Consider the following 22,019-nt stretch of genomic DNA (forward strand, 5'->3'; position numbering starts at 1 on the left):
TCGGACGCCGAACAGAGCGCACCTCGCAGAGCTACCCATAGCAGAGCGCACCCCGCAGAGCTAACCCTAGCAGAGCGCCACAGACCAGTCGTCAAGTCGGAGTCCATCTATATAGGACGGGCTACCGGTCTCATTCCGTCATTCTATTCTCGGACGCCGAACTGAGCGCACCTCGCAGAGCTACCCATAGCAGAGCGCACCCCGCAGAGCTAAGCCTAGCAGAGCGCACCCCGCAGAGCTAACCCTAGCAGAGCGCCACAGACCAGTCGTCAAGTCGGAGTCCATCTATATAGGACGGGCTACCGGTCTCATTCCGTCATTCTATTCTCGGACGCCGAACTGAGCGCACCTCGCAGAGCTACCCATAGCAGAGCGCACCCCGCAGAGCTAATCCTAGCAGAGCGCACCCCGCAGAGCTAACCCTAGCAGAGCGCACCCCGCAGAGCTAACCCTAGCAGAGCGCACCCCGCAGAGCTAACCCTAGCAGAGCGCACCCCGCAGAGCTAACCCTAGCAGAGCGCACCCCGCAGAGCTAACCCTAGCAGAGCGCACCCCGCAGAGCTAACCCTAGCAGAGAACCACAAACCAGCCGATACCAGTCATGGAATCTGGCAGATCGATGCCAAATCACGACAATGGCGCAGACGGTAGCAAAGTCAAGCCTCCCGACAGAAGGTGAGTTCAAAAGAGCTATATTATAATGTTGAGATCTTATAGGAAAGGAGGATCTTAACTTAAAGTATATTCCAATTGAAATGGTGGAATATATGCATGATATTCTTATGGAAAAGGAAGAATTACATGCTTAATAAAGGACTCCGATAGAAATGGCGGAGAACCTTAAAAGAATAAATGACGAAACTATGATTGAAAAGACGTAGTGACGTAAACAGATAGCTTTATGATGGAACTAATGCTTATTATTAATAATCATACTTACAGACAGACTAAAGGAAAGGCCACGAAGAAACTGATGGACGAGTTATTTAAGGTGGATCCGGTGAAGCCTCCGAAGAAACAGGACGAGCCATCTAAAGTGGAATTGGAGAAAGGAAAAGTTGCGAAAAAACTGAAGAACGAATTGTCGAAGATGAAAGCTGAATTGGAAAAGACACGATTGGAAAAAGAGGAGTTAAGTCGTACACTGGCTGCAATGAGCCCGAGAATGAGTGATGATTTTGGCCAAGCAAGATCGAGTACGATGCGTGAGGAGCAGATCACTGGAAATGAGACACTACTAATGACGATGAACAAAATGTCTCTGGGTGGTCTGAACATTCCGGAGTGTATGCCTGCTGCGGGTGATACCGAGCTAAGCAAGAGAGCTTACGATCACTGGAAAAACGTCTTAAACGCTTCAATGAATCTTGTGCAAGCTGTAGATGAATCGAATAAGATTGATTTGTTCCGTATTAAGGCGGGTCCATTGCTCCTCGAATTGCTTGATGGCATCACCACGCAGCCAGGAATGCCAGACGAAAATATGCTTCCATATTCAAACGTTATTGCTCGATTGGACGCGTATTTCGGTTCACGAGCATATATCCTTTCTCAACGGAGTAAGCTGGCGAACACGGTTCAGAGGAACGATGAACTTAACATCCAATTCGTGAAGAGAGTGGCAGCAGCATCAAAACTATGTAACTATAAATCGGACGAAGAATTCGAAGCCATCTCCCGAACTGTTACCAGAGGATCAACGGACAGCCGTGTGAGAACCCTTGCTTACCGGGTGCTCACTGACGGAGGAACCCTCAACGAGTTGATTGACCTTGTACGGATTCGAGAAGTAGAGCTTGAAAATGAAGAAGACTATCAAAGGCTTCATCAGAAAAGGTCGGCCACAGTAGCAGCAATTACACATCGACCGACCGACTATGAACAGCGACGTCACTATGAACCGTCCAAGGGAAGCGGGAGCCGTGGTAGAGGAAATTTTTTTCGAGGATCAGCAAGAAATCAAAAGCCAGTGCAATCATGCTGGAGGTGTTTGAGCAGCTACCACACCCCAGCAGATTGTTTTCATAGTGATAAGGTATGTCGCAACTGCAACCGCCGAGGACATATCGCAAGAGCATGCTCGATGCAAGTGAAGCAGGAACATCATAAACGCCGATGGACAGGAGAGGAAACTGAGCCTCCGAGCAAGATTGCTGTTATTGAGAAAAAGGAAAATGAAAACGAGCAATCAAAGGTAACAGAACATGATAATTAGTGATAACTTGCATTTTACTATTCATTTAAATGTAACTTTCTTTTAAAAATAATAATAAAAAAAAAAAAAAATAATAATAAGAATATTAAAATAAGAATTTATATACGTATACATGGCAAATGATTTACGGGAATAAATTATATGTTACAGGAAATCCCAACTCAATCAACAGATATGGAAAAGGCAAATATTAACAGAGTAGGATCTTGGGTACCAGAAGAAAAAGCAGCATATGTTGTGGCATATGTCGCAGGAATTAAAATTCAGTTTTTCATAGATTCTGGTGCACAAGTCAATACAATCACTCTGGAATCATTTGACGCTATCCTCCGAGATGAAACAGCTAAGCGTAATTTGCATGAGCTATGTTTTGAATCAGATAAAGTTCTTAAGGCATATGCATCAGAAGGAATTATTGACGTAGTAGCCACTTTTTCGGCGGAGCTCTTCGTTTCGAATGAAAGACCCGTTACTGTAGAAAAATTCTATGTAGTACGTGAAACAAGAGCCCTTCTAAGCTTCAATACTGCTATCAGATATAGTTTGTTATCAGTAGGACTAGATGTACCAGTGGAAGGATTTTCGGATACAGCCTGGCGATGTGAATTTGTTACCGTACACAGCATTCAAGAAACACAATTACAAGAGTTTCCAAAGTTCAACATACCACCAGTAACATTGAGCTATGATGTTTCGATGCCACCTTCAAGAAACGTTTATACGCACATTCCAGCTGCATTTAAGGAGTTGACAAAGCAAAAGCTATTTGAGTTACGTGAATCTGGAATAATCGAAAAAGTGACGATGTATATGGACAAAAGTTTTTGTTCTTCCTTATTAGTGATTCCTAAAGGAAAATCGGACATTCGACTTGTCGTCGATCTACGAGGACCCAATAAATGTATTCACAGAACTCCATTCAAGATGCCAACATTCGAATCCATATTACTGGAGCTACATGGAGCAAAGTATTTTTCCACGATCGACTTAACTAGCGCTTTTTTTCATATTGAACTAGATGAAAAATCAAGGCATCTGACGAATTTTTTCGCTGGTGAGGCGCTCTACAGATGCTGTCGGTTGCCTTTCGGATTAACAAATGCACCTGATATATTCCAAGAGGTTATGCAAACCGTAATACTTACAGAATGTGAAGGCACTGTAAATTACCTAGATGACATCTTGGTTTTTGGACGAACACAGGAAGAACACGATCAAAATCTACAAAAAGTCCTCAACAAACTGGAAGAACATAACGTCAAAATAAACCAAGAAAAATGCACTTTTGGACAGCGGGAAGTAAAATTCTTGGGCTTCAAGCTGTCAGCTAATGGATGGCAAGTCGAAGATGAGAAAATCGGAGCAATAAAAAATGCGCGACCACCAGAATCACAAGCAGAGGCAAAAAGTTTTCTAGGTTTAATAACATTTATTGAACGATTCATTCCTCAACGAGCAGACAAAACCCGTTATTTGCGAGAGTTGGCAAATGCAACTAATTTTTACTGGAATCAGGATTTGGAGGACGAGTTTAACCACTTAAAAGATACGGCGTGGAATCTCATAAAAACTTTGGGATACTTCTGCCGTGATGATGAAACGGAGTTATTCGTGGATGCTTCACCACAGGGACTAGGAGCAATGTTGGTTCAGTATGACGCTTGTTCCAAACCTCGAATAATTGCATGTGCATCTAAGGCTTTGACACTTTCTGAAAAGAAATACCCCCATACTCAAAAGGAAGCGCTGGCAATGGTATGGGCCGTTGAACGTTTTTCAGTGTACCTTTTGAGCATAACCTTTACAATACGCACGGATGCGGAATCAAACGAATTCATTTTTGGTGGACAACACAGGATAGGCAAGAGAGCAGTATCACGAGCTGAAGCATGGGCACTACGACTGCAACCATATAATTTCAAGGTATATGAGAAACTATTGCCGATTGATTTACATTAATTGTTTTTTTTGGTGCACAGGTAACTCGAGTATCAGGAGAGATGAACGTTGCTGATGCATTATCCCGATTAGTTACGGAATCGCAATCACTTCAACCATTCGATGAGTCTGCTGAAAAACATCTTTTGTACTTTTTGGATACCGGCTCGATTGAATTCACGTGGGAAGATATCGAGATTGAAGCGGAAAAAGATGATGAGCTATTACAAGTGTGTGAAGCAATTAAAACTGGTCACTGGGGTAAAGATTTGAGACGATACGAATCTGAAGCGAAACATCTAAGAGCACTAGGAGCTTTAGTTTTTACGAAAGATCGAGTGATATTACCTTACGCGCTGCGGAACAGAGCACTCAGCTCAGCTCATAAAGGACATATGGGTGCAGCTTCCATGAAAAAGATTTTGAGGACTTATTTCTGGTGGCCCGGAATGGCAAAGCAAGTAGAAATATTCGTCAAAGGCTGTGAAACTTGCTTTCGGCTCTCGAAGAAAAATCCTCCTATTCCTCTAACCAGCCGTGAATTACCGGAAGGACCTTGGGAAATTCTTCAGATTGATTTCTTTTCGTTCAAAGGCTGTGGATCGGGAGAATTTCTGGTTATTGTTGATACCTACTCACGATACCTACATGTAATTGAAATGCGAAACACAGATGCCGGCAGTACCAACGAGGCGCTGAACAGAATCTTCGAGGTATGGGGATACCCCCTTGCAATTCATAGTGATAACGGTCCACCGTTTCAAGGAGACAAATTCATCAAAACATGGGAGGACAGAGGTGTCAAAATTCGTAAATCAATTCCTCTAAGCGCCCAATCCAATGGAGCTGTGGAACGCCAAAATAAAGGGTTGAAAGACGCTTTAACAGCTGCGAGACTTGACAACATTAATTGGAAATTGGCTTTGGAAAAGTATTTGCATATGCATAATAAAGTTCGTCCCCTCTCACGACTTGGTGTCACGCCATTTGAACTACTTGTCGGCTGGAGATTTAGAGGAACTTTCCCGTTTCTTTGGGAAACACTAGCTTCGGATCAAGTCGATCGTACAGACATACGTGAAAAAGATGCTGCATCTAAGCTTGAAAGCAAAAGATATACTGATTCTGTCAGAGGAGCAAAGGACTCTGAAGTTACTGTTGGAGATAAGGTGGTTTTGACTCAAAATATAAGGCAAAAAGGTGACCCTACGTTTTCAGAAGATCGCTTTACGGTTTTGGCCAGAGACGGTGCAAAAGTGATTGTCCAAAGTGACAGAGGGGTACAATATTCCAGAAACGTCCAGGATGTGAAGAAAGTTCCTATACTGCTTCAAGGTGATCGGGATCAAGATAATACGGACTCAATGATTGCAAGTGAGTATTCGCCAGCAGCTCAACTCCCGGAGCTGATCACAGAAGAATTACGTAGGGGTAGTGATGTCGTGGATAGACCCAAACGAACGGCGAAGAAACCTTCTCGTTTCAATGACATGGTTTTATATTGCATATTTGATTAAAGAGTACAGAAGCATGGCATTGTAGGGTACGGTTGAATCCAATAATAAAATAAATAAGTCTAAAACTATTGAATTACAAATTCATCATTCGATTAATAAAAGAAAAAGGGAAAGAAGCTGTTCTATATCACTGAGAATATTTTCTCCTCTGATAGATTGCCAGTACGGTTCTATAACACTGGGAAGTTGCTCTCCTCTGATTGGTTGGAAGTACAGATCGTTTAGGTATTTAAGCGATATTCGTTGCTCGAGTCAATCATTCTATTCTCGGACGCCGAACTGAGCGCACCTCGCAGAGCTACCCATAGCAGAGCGCACCCCGCAGAGCTAATCCTAGCAGAGCGCACCCCGCAGAGCTAACCCTAGCAGAGCGCACCCCGCAGAGCTAACCCTAGCAGAGCGCACCCCGCAGAGCTAACCCTAGCAGAGCGCACCCCGCAGAGCTAACCCTAGCAGAGAACCACAAACCAGCCGATACCAGTCATGGAATCTGGCAGATCGATGCCAAATCACGACAGGGATGTGTTCATAATTTATTATATAAATAATGCTCATGTTTAAAGTTTGCCACACAAGTGTATCCGCGGCATTACACTGACCAGCAGACGATCACTTTTGTAAGCCGTAAACTCGCTGATTCACGGTAACGTCGACCACCGAAAAAAACATTGTGTCACATAAGAAACCAATGCAATGACCATGAGCTGCTGAAGGAATATTAACGATAAGTTATAGGAAGCTACTGATAGACCTTATCTTATGTTTCAGACAACATTTTTGACATTTTGAGCTAGTCTAACATTTTTCGAATATTCGCACTAGAGAAAAATATTTTTTTAGACTAAAATAAAATGGACAGTTCAAGTAAGCTTCAAGCATTAAGCCTGCAGCAGATTTTATGTAAAATATGTTAAATAAGATGATTCTTAAGCGAGTGGTCATATAGCCAAATTATGTTCGGAGCGGTAAGTTTCCCGTTAAGACGCATCCTGGCGCACCTATTGATAAAAAACGAGTTTTTTCAATACCTTATTTTGTTCAGTAATGTAAATCGTTTTTTTTTTCTTTGATTTGTTTTCCGTCGATCTTGTTTTTCGTGCTGAGCACCAATGCTACCGACGCCAGAGAGGCAGCTCCCACACCTGGACCCTACCTATCGACCCATCAACTCATGAACCGGGGACCAACGGCTTTACTTCCCTTCCGAAGGAAGGCGTGATCAGAGATGCTATGCCTCAGAAAATCCCGGCGGCGCCGACTGGGATTGAACCCAGGCCTGCTGGGGTGAGAGGTAATCACGCTTACCACTACACCACCGGCGCCGCTATGTACATCGTTAATGAGCATTTCTAGATAGAGCTGGAATTAGGGCGTAACAGCTTTTGTAAACAATGACTTCTCTCGAGAATTTCTATAAATTCAAGACACGCCCACGCAAACCAACATAACCGTTGGATAGAGGAAGTCTTCCCCTACGCGATGGTGATGTTGATTTGCATTGGGGAGCTTTGATTTTCTAGAAATCATCGGAATAAGTCATTGTTTACAAAAGCTGTTACGCCCTAATTCCAGCTCTATCTAGATTTATTTTAATTTCTGGTGATGTGTTCCTGCGTACATAAACCTATCTAATATTGATGTTCTTCATTTGCTAAAAATTCTATACACGACGAAAGTGTATCCAAATCAATTCTTATTTTGTATAAAACATGATTATGGTCATCTTTATTATATAGATTTTCAGTCGTATGCTGGTTCATGTTTTTTTTTGTATAAAACAAAATGAAATGATTATGTTTGTTGTTTGTCCAGTCCAAATTCTGTGCTAAAGTTTTAAGTTACTTAAACGTATATATTTACGACGCTTCATGCTTAAGGTTCAGATTGTTCAAAGGTCACGGGGCAACCTTAAAGTGCTAAGGGCCTGTGAATATACGTAGTACATAACCTAAGGTGGATGTACCGATAGTTGGGAATATTGTTGTAAGTAGTTAAACTAAATTGTGACTGTAGAAACGTATCTCAACTATCAGGGAACTCACTCATTTCTTGTTTTCGCGCAATCATCATTATTGCCGTTTATTTATTTATTTGCGATGCTTCAATCCTATGGCACTTATATACCTAATCGCCTTCATTTTCTCTCTCAGCATTAGAATCGCTCTCCAAGCGGCTTGATGGTAAGCTCTTTGATCTGTAAATAACAACAAAACGTGATTAGTGATTGACAGAGTAGTGATTATATTCTCGAACTAATGTTCGCTAACCTCAACGTGCTTTGGAGTAGAAATCACATGCACTACGCTATTTGCAATGTCATCGGGTTCCAGAAATGGTATTGGCTTCTTCAATAAGTCTGGATCATTAAATATATCCGTCCGTACAGCTCCAGGACTAATGCTCTAAATTAAAAAAAATATTCAAGTTTTATTTAGAGCGCTACATACCAATCGACTATTAAATTTTATTTTTTATTTGTACCGTCAATTTAACTCTGCTGTTTTCATTCAACAACTCAATGCGGAATGTTTCAGTAAGTGCTGTTACTGCATGTTTTGTTGCCGGGTAGACGTTGTATGTGGTCAAAGTACCAACTCCGACCGGGACTCCATGACCTACTACACTATTCATGTTAACAATATGACCATCAACGTTTCGTCTCTTCATTGATTGATAAGCTTCCCGTGCACATACGATCAAACCTATAATGTTCGTTTCAACAACATCGCGGATAATCTGAGTATTACCGGGTTCGATGAGTAGTGCCGTTTTAAGCACCCCCGCATTATTCACCAGCACATCTGCGCCACCAAGTTTATCATCTATCCACTTGAAGGCCGATACTATTTCCTTTTCATTACTAACATCACACTTACAAGCATGGAATCTTCCTTTCAAATTTTCGGCAAGCGTTGATTTGAGTTCTTCCATTCTATCAACACGTCTTGCCATGCCAACCACAATCATTCCAGATTGAAGAAGTCCTTTAGCTATGGCCCATCCTATACCAGCACTAGCTCCGGTTACTGCAGCCACACGGTTCTGCCAACGATCCATTACTACTGGGTAAATTACACTTCGCCACAACTACAGTCTTGGTAATGACGCATAGCTATCGAAGTGCAACTAATTTATAGTTGAATTCCTTATCATTGTTTTTAATAGCCGTTAAATATAGCGCTACTGATTAGAACAATACCAATGCAGCAAAGAGCACTGATATAAATCAGTTGTTGGTCAAGTAGCATCACTGGCAGTATTATCTCATTAATCATTTAAGCTAAAAGTTTTGATGACGATGGTCTCACACCGCTTACCCCTACAAATGTTTGAGCTGGACGATTTATCTTTAAGATAATTAAGTATAACATCTTAAGCAGATCAGCAAACGAAAACAAACTGGTTACAGCTACAGACGTAAGATTCCTCTACAGTTCATAGTTGCTTCACAGCGATATAAATGTGAAAAAGCTTAGGCGTTCACCCTTTTTCCACCTCAAATCTTCATAGCATTCCCAAGCAATCAAGAGTTCATGAATAATCAATAAAGTATCTTATTACACAAGCAACCCCGCAATCTCATGCTATCGTAATTTTCATCAACGTAAGGAATGCTCACAAACCCCCGACATTCAGCCAGAAAACTTACTATTAATTCAAGGCATCTTCCAAATAAGCTTCAACGATCCACTTTTGTTTTCAAATGTTGAATTCAATCCTCCATATCCGTAACGATGCTCAAACTTTTGTAGACTACTCCAAATTACCTTTTTATTTTTGTTAACTACTACTATTAAATCAAATATCCCCTCGCGCTGGTTCATGGCATTGACGGTTCTAATTCAGTTTTAATTCTTTATCATCTTATCTAGGTATTAACTCAATTTTTTTTTTTTTTTTTTTCATTAAAATATTCATATATTTATTCATTTATATTTACATAAAACTATGTTCAACTTCTTCTTCTTGTTCGCATTTCAAGCTTATTGCTTAGCACATATTAGCTTATTGCGTGCTCTCAACTTAGTGTTTTAAATGCACTTCCACAGTTATTAATTGAGAGCTTTCGATGCCAATACCAATGCATGAATTTGTATATTGTGTGGCAAGCACAATGATACTCTATGCCCAGGGCAGTCGAGAAAATTTCCAACCCGAAAGATTCCCTCGACCGGACTGGGAATCGAACCCGCCGCCTCCTGCTTGGTAATACCGTGCCTTTACTGACTAGGCTATGAGGCCCCAAAAACTATGTTCAACTTAATATTGATTGTCATTGTTAGCATATCAGGCATAACATTTGATAACGGCACAAAAGCATTTGTAAACAAACTTTCTAAGGCCCTTTACACGCGAACCAAAGTACACTCACGCAAACCAACAACATCATCGGATAGGAGCAACTATCACCTTTCCAAAAGTGGTATTGGTTTGCGTGGGCGTACTTTGATTCGCGTGTAAAGGGCCTTAGAAAGTTTGTTTACAAATGCTTTTGTGCCGTTATCAAATGTTATGCCTGATATATTCATTAACTTGTTTGCCTGTCTATAGATCTTAATTGTTAAATATTTTTCTTTTTTGTATAACGGCAATCTAGACATATATTTTAGAACGCCTCCAACGTTCATTAAGATGACATGCATGAATGACGTAGAGTATTTTTGGACATGGCTGGTTACCCTAAAATGATACATCATTTATGGATCTTCCTAAATGAGCGGTCGTTGAGAGGTGCATTTTTTTATCATTATTATTTTTATTTTAGCGGTTTATTATTTAATATAAAACAGCAAAACAGGTTATCTTCCATTTAATTCCTCTTAATTAATTTTGGCATCCATGACAGATACGTATTTCGACTACAATGTGCAGTCGATCACAATCATCATCAGGGGTTGAAACAGTTGACGTTTTTTACTACACTCGCTTCGTTGTCGTGAGCGACAGTCTGTTTGTATTCGAACACTCATGCTCTACCGTCGTCTCTCTCACACAACACGAGCGGTAGAATGACATTCGAACTAAAAGAAAATTATCAAAATAGCTATCATATGACATGTGTGATTTCGTTGTAATTCCTCAATTTGGTGTAAATCAAACCATTTCTGATAAGAAATATTGTTACTAGGACATCATTGCTTGCTATTTTCAGAATTCACACAAGCACACCATCAGCAGCTCTTATTATGAGAAAAACTAAAATAAATACATTCGTGACGGTCTTCGGAGACAGTGTCGTATGACAGAGCCTGTCATACGACATTTTAGTTTGGTACTGTACTATTATAGCTTGTTTTGCAAGTGTCGGAGGCAAAGGCAGTCATTTATCACAGAAAATATGTCGACTACCGTGACCGCTTACAAGACTGATCATCATCAGTGTCATTCCCACTAAAAAACTTATCAAAATCTAAACCCCTTAAGTACTCATCCCTAGGTAAAAAAAGTCAAGATCACAGGTATAAAAATGAAACTACAATGTGTTGAATCTGAACCTACCTAACTAATAAAAACCAAAGATTTAAGTAAATTAAAGGAGAAAAATCTATACAACTCTCTAATAAGTTTATTATTATCTCTTTATACTAACAGCTCCTCTCGACGAACTAAGTAGTTTCTTAACAATCCGAATACGATGCCTAAAAAAAAACGTGTAACGGCCAGTTCGCAATGGCATGCCCGGAAAAATTAACCATACAATTGGGTTGTGGGACCATCCTCCGAAAGATCAAAATAATCTACAGACCCTAGGAATTCTAGAAGTACCACAATTTTTGAAATTCATCAAGAAATGGCTAAGCTACCCGACGGTGGTGACGTATTGTACATCTATTGTAATAGTATGTTAAAATTTCGTGTAATTGTATTTTATTTTATGGTAATTGGGTTGTTTAACTTCGAGAAAAATATCTATTTTTATACATCATCTGATAGAGCTTCGTTTTCTGAGCACAACGATATTTTTATCGATCCCGTAGACATTCATCTCGATTCTTAAATCAAGATTTAAATTTTTGATCGTTGACACTAAATCTATTCGTTGACAGCTCACGCCCATACAACGTCCCACCAAGGGTGATGTTTGCTAATGTAATCGTGCTCATTAAAAATAGTTCCAGTGATGAAATTTTGGATTTCGGTTCCATTTTTAATGCAGATAACTTCTTCTTCTTCTTCTTCTTTCTTTTTTGAACCGTCTTCTTGAAAGCTCAAGTGATTTGGGCTAGTGGCTACGACTATATGCCCAAATGCAGATAACGAATATGTATTTATCTCAATACCCCTAAACAACAAAAATTGGCGCTCTTTTTTTATCAAAACAATCACACCAAAATCAGAGATGTCCCATTTTGTAATTACTCGATTAACAACTAATCGATTTGTTTTTGTTCACTGTGCTGTCATTTTTCCACCAATGAGAGTGCAGCACATGTTTGAAACGATGGATGATGATCCTCTGGAGAAGTTAATGCTTATATCGGCATGATATAACCAATTACAAATATTTTACTTTTCAGTTCGTTAATCGATTAATCAACTATTCGAAATGAAAATCGGCCATCACTAGATTAATGTGAAACGTCATTCCAAATATAAGGACCATACATAAATAATGATACAATTTGAAAGGGACCGGGACTAATCACAAATTACGTCCCCACAGTAAACTGAAATAAACACGAGTGCTGACCGGTTGCTTTTATTGTCGGATTCTACTGACACTTTTATCAACAATCAATACGAAACTAACGATTTTAAATTGGCTCACTACTTGAATAGCCTATTTGTCCCAAGCAAATCGATTAACGTACCCCATTCTAGTCGAAATTCTAGTACTACACTATGTTTGTTTTGATTCGCTATGAAAGTTTGACAGATAAAATGAGGGGTTCGTGGATTTTCCTATGTTTCGAGGGGTGCATCGATTAGTTTAGGACCGAAGAGAGTACCAGAGCTGCGGCAAAAAGTTGAGCACGTTTCTTCGGGACCTTCTAGCACAAACGAAGTGACAGACGACTAACTGGCAAAGAAATCAATTAAAATAATGTGGTTCTATGTAATAGAACTTTCTTAAAAGCTTGTGCCATCAGCCACCAGATGGGCTAGTATTTTTTATGTGCAATCAATTGGCGATCTAACGATAGCGCTCGTGGCGAATAGGAGAAATAGAAAAATGATGATGGTCTTAAAATTTTGCACGTTGAGGTATAGGAAAGAAATTTTGAAAAGCATTTATTAACCTCAAAAGCTACAAGGTAGACGTATAATTTCAATTTTTTTTTCTTCTTAGTTTTCGTTTAGATCTTTAGATTTAAACTTTTCTAAGCTCGTATGCACAACCAAATTTATAGAAAATACTTTATTCGTTAAATAAAAGCGTTTTTAAAATATTCTCCCATACCTCGCCGTGCAAAATTATGATACCATCATCATTTTTCTAGTTCTCCTATTTGCCAAAAGTGGCCCTTTAGCTGAAAAACATGGTAGTCTAATCTAGTCTGGGAGTATTGTGGAAAACCCCAAAACTTGATAATTTCACAAATATATAACACAAAACCGAAAAAACACATCGCTGATTTTTTGATATATTATGTAAAAGAGCCTAAATTTTCAAGGAAAAAATATAAACAATATATTGCACCCTCTGTCTACAAACCATGAAAATCATAAAAAAAATACAATCAATGCTTTTCAATACCAAATCCCATTATTTAATATCCTTGTATCTTTCCTAAAAACTATTTTTATTACCTATCATTTGATATTTTGATCCTTGAAATCGGCCCAGTGGCCTATGAATTATAAAAAAAAATTGAAAAAAAATAGATTTGTTGGAAAAACTCTAACATGGTCACCCTAATGACAAAATAAAAAAAAATAAGGAACAAAATGCGATAAGGAACAAATTTTTACGATATTTTGAGAACCACTTTATTGTTTTGCTACATGTGTCTAGTTAAACGTTACTTCACATGAGAATCCAAGCGTATGTAGCATCGCAGTTTAAAGAAGCAAAGATGTCTAATAAACGCTGAATAATCAAATATTTGATCGAATAAGCTCTGTTACAACTCAAGTAAGTCTAATAAAAGCTTCTCGAAACACCTTATACAACAACAAGCAGTTTAATGTAGTGGTTGAATAAATTCTCCAGATTTGTGTGAACAAAGCCTGAACAGAAGTTATTATTTAAAATAGTACAAGTATTATAAAGCATGCAGTTGAATAAAATCGTTAAGAAGTCGTTCTGGGAGGCCGAGAATAATGTATTTTCAAAGAACATGAAGGTGACCCTATAAACAAATTGATATTTAACGATAATGTGAACGAAGTGCGCGGTTAGAATAAAGCTAATAATCGATGCATGTTTTAAGTACCTACCTAACTCTGTACTCATACTTGAACGTTATCACGCTTCTCGATATTTGAATAATAACACACACTTCATCATCGTTGATCACTGTACCGTGCCGCTGTTCTAGTGTTTGCAAATACGTACCTAGCACCTAGCAGCACATTAATATCAAATGTTTGATGACTTATTTGCTTTTTATTCGTTGGTAATGAAGAGAATCTAATGTGTTCGTTCATTGATAGTTCCTACCTAGTTATTCATAAATAAAAGATGACAGATAGTTGATGTGTGGAAATGAATATAAGCCGATTGCGCAAGGTTTCATGATATAGTTGCGGTTTGCAGTATCGTTTGAGGACAGTTGAAATCAAGGATGGAACAGTGGCGTGGAAAGATTGCCGTGGTTACAGGATCCAGTGCAGGCATCGGTGCAACCATAGCTATTCAGCTAACTAACGCCGGGATGATTGTGGTTGGATTGGCCAGGCGTACTGAGCGTACGGAAGCTTTGAAAAAACAAGTGTCACCAAGCTTAAGGAATAACTTGCATGCCGCACGTTGCGATGTGAGCAAGGAGAACGAGATAGTTTCCATCTTCAAATGGATCGACGAAAAGTTTGGTGGTGTGGATGTTATAATCAATAATGCCGGCGTTGTTCGTGACACCAAATTGATAGATTTGAACAATACGCAATCTATACGTGACACATGGGAAACTAATGTCATGGGCTTAGTGCTGTGCAGCCGAGAAGCCTACCAGTCGATGAAACGAAGATCTGTTGCGGGACATATTATCAACATTAACAGCATTGTTGGCCACAGTGTTCCCTATTCAGTAGAAGCTATACTTTCATCTTACAATATGTATGCTCCTTCGAAGTATGCTGTAACTGCAATTACAGAAGTAACCCGCCAAGAGCTTCTGGGAGAAAAATCTAAAGTGAAAATTACTGTATGTTTGTTCGATTAACTGGTATAACAACAAATGGTAAACACCCTTACTATTAAATTAATCAATTTTCAGAGCATAAGTCCTGGAGCAGTGAAAACGGAGATAGCTGATTTCAGTAATGTTGAACTTCCACTACTCAATCCAGAAGACATTGCGCAAGCTGTGTTGTATGCATTATCTACCCCACCACATGTCCAGGTATCTATTTTCTTTCGCTAGGTACATTTATAGAGTTTTGAGCTTACTTACGTTCTCAAAAACGGATTAGTTTTAAGCATACTAAAAGCATTACTTGCTGTTTTCGACAAATCATGTTGCTAAGCTTTGTATTTTGTCTTATTTAGGTTCATGAGCTGATTATCAAACCAGTAGGAGAGCGATTCTAAGTAACCAGATATTGCTGCAGAATATTTGAACTACAAGTTCCAAACACCGACATAACTCAACGAACCGCCAAATTCCGCCCATTTGGATATAATTGTGATATTTTTCAAAAACATAAAAACAAAACTATAACGTTTTGATTAGGTATATTATAAAATATGTAAAACTTGCATAAGACGAGCAAGAATAAAAAGATTCCGAGGTGCATACATTTAAATTGTACCATGTTGGAAATGCTGGTCAACTACCACCCAAGAGCAGCTGTCTAGGACAGATGCTTAGCAGCGTATCTTGGTAAGGTAAATGCAGCTCGATGTACATCCGTAGTGTAGTACCGCATCTTCATCTCGTCGATCTCGTCGTCAGTAAAAATTCTAGTTGGTTCATTCAACTTGGAATTCTGAAAAAATAACAAAGAATCCTCTGATTTATGAAAATTGTGCACATTTTACTCATACTGTACCTCATTCAGACTGGCAATGAAGAATCCTATTTGACCTGTTGGATACGACGGTACCGATGCCAATCCATATCCTACCACCGGGAAATGTTTCCTGCAGTGATCCAGTGTACTTTTAATATGTTCCATATCAATCCAGAAAGTACCTCCTTGAGAGCAGATTATTCCATTCGGTCGCAACGCTTTTTTAGCCAGAGCGAAATATGATTCTTGGAACAGGGACTCGGCTGGACCAATAGGATCACTGCTATCTGTGATGATGACATCGAATTCACCCTCTCGTTGTTTCATATACTCGAATCCATCTCCGATCGTCAGCTTCAATTTAGGCGAATCAAAGCCACATGCCATAAAAGGTAGATATTTCTTGGATAATTCCACGACACGGTCATCAATTTCTACCTGGTGCACTTCCTCCACTAGTGGATGTTTCACAACTTCTCGAGCTACTCCACCATCACCACCCCCAACGATGAGAACCTTCTTGGGGTTCGGATGGCAGCATAGTGGAAGAAATGAAATCATTTCCTGGTAGGCAAACTCATCACGCTCCGTACACTGGATGATTCCGTCCAGTACCAAAACGGTTCCATGCGAATAACTGGAAATGAATTAACAATGAATCTTTGAGCTTTTGTATAATACGCAAGGAATCAAAAATATCTCCAAATTAAAAAAATGGCAAGCGATCAACTAGCCGAAATATAACGCTCTTTGTCAGAAATGGAAATCAATAATGAGATAATATTCTTTTTTTTTCATGACAACCTACCTTTGCCTTTGAAAATCACAAAATAAATATTGAAGCTCATTATAATTAGATTGTGGATAAAATATAAAACATCCAAAACAATACAGTTAAAATAGATTTCGAGACATATAACTACTGGCCCCATTCACCGCTCATGTCGTAGTGAAGATGTTATCTTTTTGAATTGTCTTTCTTTTCTGACCATTTAACAAATAATATTTATGGTTTGTAAGATATTAAGGTATTAGATATTGATTAAAAACACGCCTTTGTTATGAACTATTGGTAGTAATGTATATTTTAAGTTTATTTTTGGAGTGAGCGGTAAAGCGAACCCTTGATAGTTGTGGGTTCTTCATTCACCACTCATATGGATGTGAACAATTTTTTTTATCGGAAATAAGCTGTGAAATAAAAGTGCCGAAGGTTAAATATGATCAGCAGGCATTTTAAACGAGTGTATTAGTCGGTTAAACGCATGTTTAGAACTCATTTTGAGAATTTTTTCAACAAATTTTGACAAAATGAACAACGAATGGAGGTCAAGCTGTGAAGGGGTACCACACGGTAGTAGCAAGCGTTTTGTCTTTATCGTTGGCTGCTTTGCGTGTTTGGATTCCCTGGTAATACATTAAATTAAAATAATATACCTGTGACTGCTTTATGAATTATTTTCCATAAGCAAAAGCTTAGCCAAGAATTCTTATATTCACTTACCATGCCAGTACCATATTTGACGTGGTTCCTAATGGTTACGCACTTGTCTATTTTTAATCGCATTTCAAAAATATTAATGGAAAATAGTCTAAAATGATTGAATGCGTCAAATATGGTGCCTTCACGGTAGTGCCAAAAAGTACTACTTTTCGAAACTCTTTTGAGTGCAATAAATGTTGTATGCAAGTCGTTGCAAAATTCATTTATGAGTAGCTGTAAATCACAAATTAATAATCTTTACTGTTTTATGTAGTAACAGTTATTCATGTACGGGTAAAATTTTACTTTTTAATGGGTAGTCCAATCTTCTCTCAAAAGTGCATACTTTATAGTCATTATTGAGTATTATGCGACTACTGTGTATAATGATATTTTGTACTTGTAAGTTACAAGAAGAGGTTATAAAGTATGTGTTTGACAAATCAAACCTCTCAATTTCGCTTTCAGAGAGTCACAATTTTACTTACAAAATACTCTTACCACAGACAAACAGACATAACGCATTGTGTACTTTTCACTGTAAAACATCGTCACTAAAACACTACCGTCATTTGTTGAATACACTGTAGTGGCACTACTTTGAATAGATGGCGGTAGTGTGAAACGTCAAACGCAAGAAAATTGACTATGCGCGCCACATGTGGTGGCACTACCAACTAACAAACATTTAAATTGACCGTTAAATGCGTGTTTGATAAAAAACATACAAGTGTTATGTCTGTTAGTCTGTTCTCTTACCTTACGAGTGATGTAAAGGTGGTCAAGAACCAGGACTGCTTCCACTCATTTGCTACAAAAAAATGATTTTCTGAATTTTTGAATCATTATAAAGCCTAATGATTTCATAATTCCGAAAAACAATTTTTTATAGCAAGTGATGTGAAGCAACCCTGCAAGTTCACAAATGCCTCCCCAAATTGATTTCATACGCAAGTGATCTGAATTTCGCGAATAAACACGAGGAGGATTTATTTATAACAAAACTTGCCATATACAATCGTCATGGCGTGCAATTTATATACAAGACTATGCTGGAGGTGGCTGGGTTCGATTCCCGGTCCGGTTTACGAATTGTTTCGGGTTGGAAAACTTGTCGACTTTCCTGGGCATAGAGTATGATTGTGCCACACAAAATACTAATGCAAAAATGGTACTGGCATCGAAAGCTCTCAATTTAACTGTGGAAGTGCATCTAGAACACTAACTTGAGAGCACGCAATAAGCTAATATGCGATAAGCAATATAATAAGTTTTAAATGCGACGAACGAGAAGAAGAAGAAGTTACCGAAATTCCTTCTGTATTATTTGCAACAATTGTTTTTTGTTTGTTGGGCCTGTCTCAACTACCTGTTTTGCCGGAGGACCATCGTGCATAGTTCTGTCTATAGTTCCACACTGGCACGAGGACGATGATCAGCCGCCCCTAACATGGAGAACAGACACTGTTTTGAGTTGCCTCTAACATCGAGAACAGGCGCTCGGATCAAGCTGCACACTCCGGAGAAGGATTTTTTTTTCGATTTAGTTGCCACAAAATTTTGTCTAGCACTGAAGGTTATGGTATGGTGGCATTATTTTTAAGGGTAGTTTTTATGTGTTCACTCCCTTCGATTTTTTTTAGCAATCAGGAAAAATGTTTAAAATATTTGAATATTCAACATAAACGTATCAAATTTTCACAGCTCAAAACTTTGAATAAGTAAATCAAATATTGTATTTTGCATTTCTAACTGGACTCGTCAAAGTCGCTTATAAAAGTACGCTTTTACGTTGCATTATTTTGGTGTCTTCTGTGCACTTATTCCTTATGAACCAAGGAAAAGTGCACGGACACCAATACGATTTTACGTAAAAACGAACTTTTATTGGTGCTATTTCGTTTGAACTTTTGTTCAGTTTGATTTTAAGTTGAAATCTCAGTTAAGGGACACTTTTTTCCCTTGATTTGTTTTCCGTGCTTAGCACCAATGCTATCGACGCCAGGGAGGCAGCCCAGACACTTGGACCCTACCTATCGACCCATCAACTCATGAACCGGAGACCAACGGCTTTACTTCCCTTCCGAAGGAAGGCGTGATCAGATATGTTATGCCTCAGAAACATCCCGGCGGCGCCGACTGGGATTGAGTATGAAAACCCGAAATTAGCTAACCATAACGAAATCTTCGCCTCCTTAACATCTATAAAGAAAAAATCTCATAATTTAGAAAAACGTGTGGTTCTGTAAGACTTCTGAATTCAAAATTTCGCTTAATGTTAGAACTATCCATAATCATAAATTTAGTTCTGACCAATGTTTGTCTTGTCCTGATAAAGGGTTCATGTACATGTTTGACTAAATAAATTACAATTACAATCAGATTCAGTGAATACTGTATTCAACAGAAGGATCTGGAAAACAAAAACGTGTTTAATTTTCATAATGCTGTTAAGAGCCAAAACATAAAAGTTTTGTGAAATTTCGAAAAATTCCGTCTTTACCCTTAATATATTACCAAAGTAACCTCACCGAGAGTTAAAGTTTGCTCTGTCCCACTTCTTCCTATGTGATCTTGTTCAGTGGGGATACGCAAAAGACCAGTTTGTCCTAACACTCACTATCAGGCACCCTAGAACGCCGAAAACCATCTACACAAACCCATACAAAGCTTGATAACTGGAAAGGTTCATGTAAAAGTTTTAGTTGGAAGAAAGATTTTTGATATTGTGATCTACAAATGCTCAACGTCAATGAACAAAATAAAATAATGATATCGTCCAACTCTCTGATTTTTGTCTAAAATTACGGATAACTTAGGAAAAATTGGAAATAAGCCCCATTGTTTTATTTGAAGCTGAAATAAGTACCTATACATATTTAATAAAATTTACTACTTTTCAATCTCAATGTAAATGTGTACAACCCGGCACTATCACTCATTATAGCAGCTTATCAAAAAATAATGTCAGTACTTGACCCACAAAATATAGAGCCACGTGTTTCCAAAACTCCTTATAAAAAGAATCAAACAAAAGAAATACTTACGTGTCAAGCAGCTTGATGTCCTGGAATCGGGAGCGTTCTTCGTGGAGAACTTTTTTCACCTTCAGAGAAAAACATTGATTTGGCCATAGCTGTTCAGATATTTCGCTGAACCATTCGGAAGGATTCATTTTGCAGGGAGCTGTATAAACATAGGAAAACATTTAAATTTATTGCAATTAAGCGGTGATCTTCTTTTACTCACGTAATTAAGATAATTATGGGATGAGCAAAAACAGGAATCGCTGGTAAACACGAAATTGACAACTACAGAGCACTGATAGTGAACAAGAACAGCGCTAATCAATCGTTGAAACAGGTTGAAAGTAAACTGGCGACTGGCGATGCGAACCGAACTAACTCGGTTTCAGTTCGATGCAGTGATATGTCAGTGCTCGTGCTTGTTGTTCTTGATGTAATCAAAATCACTGAACTCACCCAAGGCGGGTAATAAAGGTGTCACAGTAGGAAGAAGTGTTAGTTCGTTTACTAAAATGAACAGTGTCTTTACTTATAGCAAAAAAATGAACAAATGTAATTGTGTATAGCAAAATTATGAACATCCTTCTTTGTCTTATACCAAGAAAATGAATACAAGTAATATTGCATAGAAAATAACATGAAGCCATCTAGATTTCTTATAGTAAGAAAATGAACATCTCGGAACATCATGGAAGACTTCCATGATGTTATAACTTATAGCGAATTCGTTTATTATCGGTACGCCATGTGGTACAATCCAGTAGTAATGGTGTTGCCATGTGGTACACTGAAAAATTGCAATAGCAGGTTAGTCACCAAAGTTTTCGAGCCGCTCCGTCTGTCACTTCGTTTGTGCTAGAAGGTCCCGAAATAACGTGCTCAACTTTTTGGCTCAGCTCTGGTACTCTCTTCGGTCCCAAGCTAATCGATTCACCCCTCGAAACATAGGAAAAATCAATAACCCCTCATTTTATCTGTCAAACTTTCATAGCGAATCAAAACAAACATTGTGTAGTACTAGAATTTCGACTAGAATGGGGTACGTTAATCGATTTGCTTGGGACCAATAGGCTAGTCAAGTAGTGAGCCAATTTAAAATCGTTAGTTTCGTATTGATTGTTGGTTGTATCGTCTTGACGCCTTCTGCGCACTTATTCTTCATTCACCAAGGAATATGTGCGATGAAGACACAACAACAATTTAACGTAAAACCGCACTTTTATTAGTGTTTCCGCATTCATAATCTCATAAATGTGCCCAATGCGCGATCCTCGACGCAATCATATAAAATAGCACATTGCGATTACAAGGTAGAGCTTACCACCATTAACTCTTGCACGACTGACATAGCCTCAAATCACTGAAAGAAGTTTTGGCATGCCCTGTGGGCAATGTTTATTTGTATGTAAAACAATGCCCTGGTGACGTTACAGTGCAAGAGTTAATTAGTGTTTTAATTGATTATTATCGTTTCAATTGAAAACCGATTTTACTCTTGTTCTGTACGTTAAACATAACGTCGGCTATAGTGTGCTGTACACGCTAACTTGAAAGTACCTATTAATGGTTGAAAAAGACCCATTTTGAAGAAAAGTGGCTTAACTCATTAAATGAGTAAATTTTTTACCCATTAATGAGTATCTGTTACCCATTAATGAGTAATTGTTAATCATTAATGGGTAACAGATACTCATTAATGGGTAAAATTGTTTAATCATCAATGA

The 22,019-nt window shown here is 38.6% G+C and overlaps 3 protein-coding genes across 4 annotated transcripts; 1 reads left to right on the forward strand and 2 right to left on the reverse strand.

The window, feature by feature from the left end:
- Positions 1-7,668: 7,668 nt before the first annotated feature.
- LOC135703051 (farnesol dehydrogenase-like) lies at positions 7,669-8,747 on the reverse strand. Its single transcript, XM_065224158.1, has 3 exons — positions 8,152-8,747; positions 7,938-8,072; positions 7,669-7,864 (listed from the first exon to the last, which is right to left on the reverse strand). The coding sequence occupies exons 1-3, from the start codon at positions 8,725-8,727 to the stop codon at positions 7,823-7,825; spliced, it is 753 nt and encodes a 250-aa protein (XP_065080230.1). The 5' UTR covers positions 8,728-8,747; the 3' UTR covers positions 7,669-7,822.
- A 5,575-nt stretch (positions 8,748-14,322) lies between these two features.
- On the forward strand, positions 14,323-15,718 carry LOC135703053 (farnesol dehydrogenase-like). Its single transcript, XM_065224161.1, has 3 exons — positions 14,323-14,978; positions 15,051-15,176; positions 15,323-15,718. The coding sequence occupies exons 1-3, from the start codon at positions 14,400-14,402 to the stop codon at positions 15,362-15,364; spliced, it is 747 nt and encodes a 248-aa protein (XP_065080233.1). The 5' UTR covers positions 14,323-14,399; the 3' UTR covers positions 15,365-15,718.
- LOC135703052 (spermidine synthase-like) lies at positions 15,492-20,625 on the reverse strand. Of its 2 annotated transcripts, none has more exons than XM_065224160.1 (4): positions 20,519-20,625; positions 20,317-20,455; positions 15,826-16,423; positions 15,492-15,762 (listed from the first exon to the last, which is right to left on the reverse strand). In XM_065224160.1, the coding sequence occupies exons 2-4, from the start codon at positions 20,442-20,444 to the stop codon at positions 15,628-15,630; spliced, it is 861 nt and encodes a 286-aa protein (XP_065080232.1). In that variant the 5' UTR covers positions 20,445-20,455; positions 20,519-20,625; the 3' UTR covers positions 15,492-15,627. The 2 variants fall into 2 exon arrangements, with proteins under 2 accessions (XP_065080232.1, XP_065080231.1); XM_065224159.1 differs by having other exon boundaries at positions 20,515-20,619.
- Between the last annotated feature and the right edge of the window lie 1,394 nt (positions 20,626-22,019).

The sequence above is a fragment of the Ochlerotatus camptorhynchus genome, unplaced genomic scaffold (assembly GCF_037179485.1).
Source record: "Ochlerotatus camptorhynchus isolate MF236.1 unplaced genomic scaffold, CSIRO-AGI_Acam_v1.1 ptg000208l, whole genome shotgun sequence".
In the NCBI taxonomy this organism is placed as follows: Eukaryota; Metazoa; Arthropoda; class Insecta; order Diptera; family Culicidae; genus Ochlerotatus; species Ochlerotatus camptorhynchus.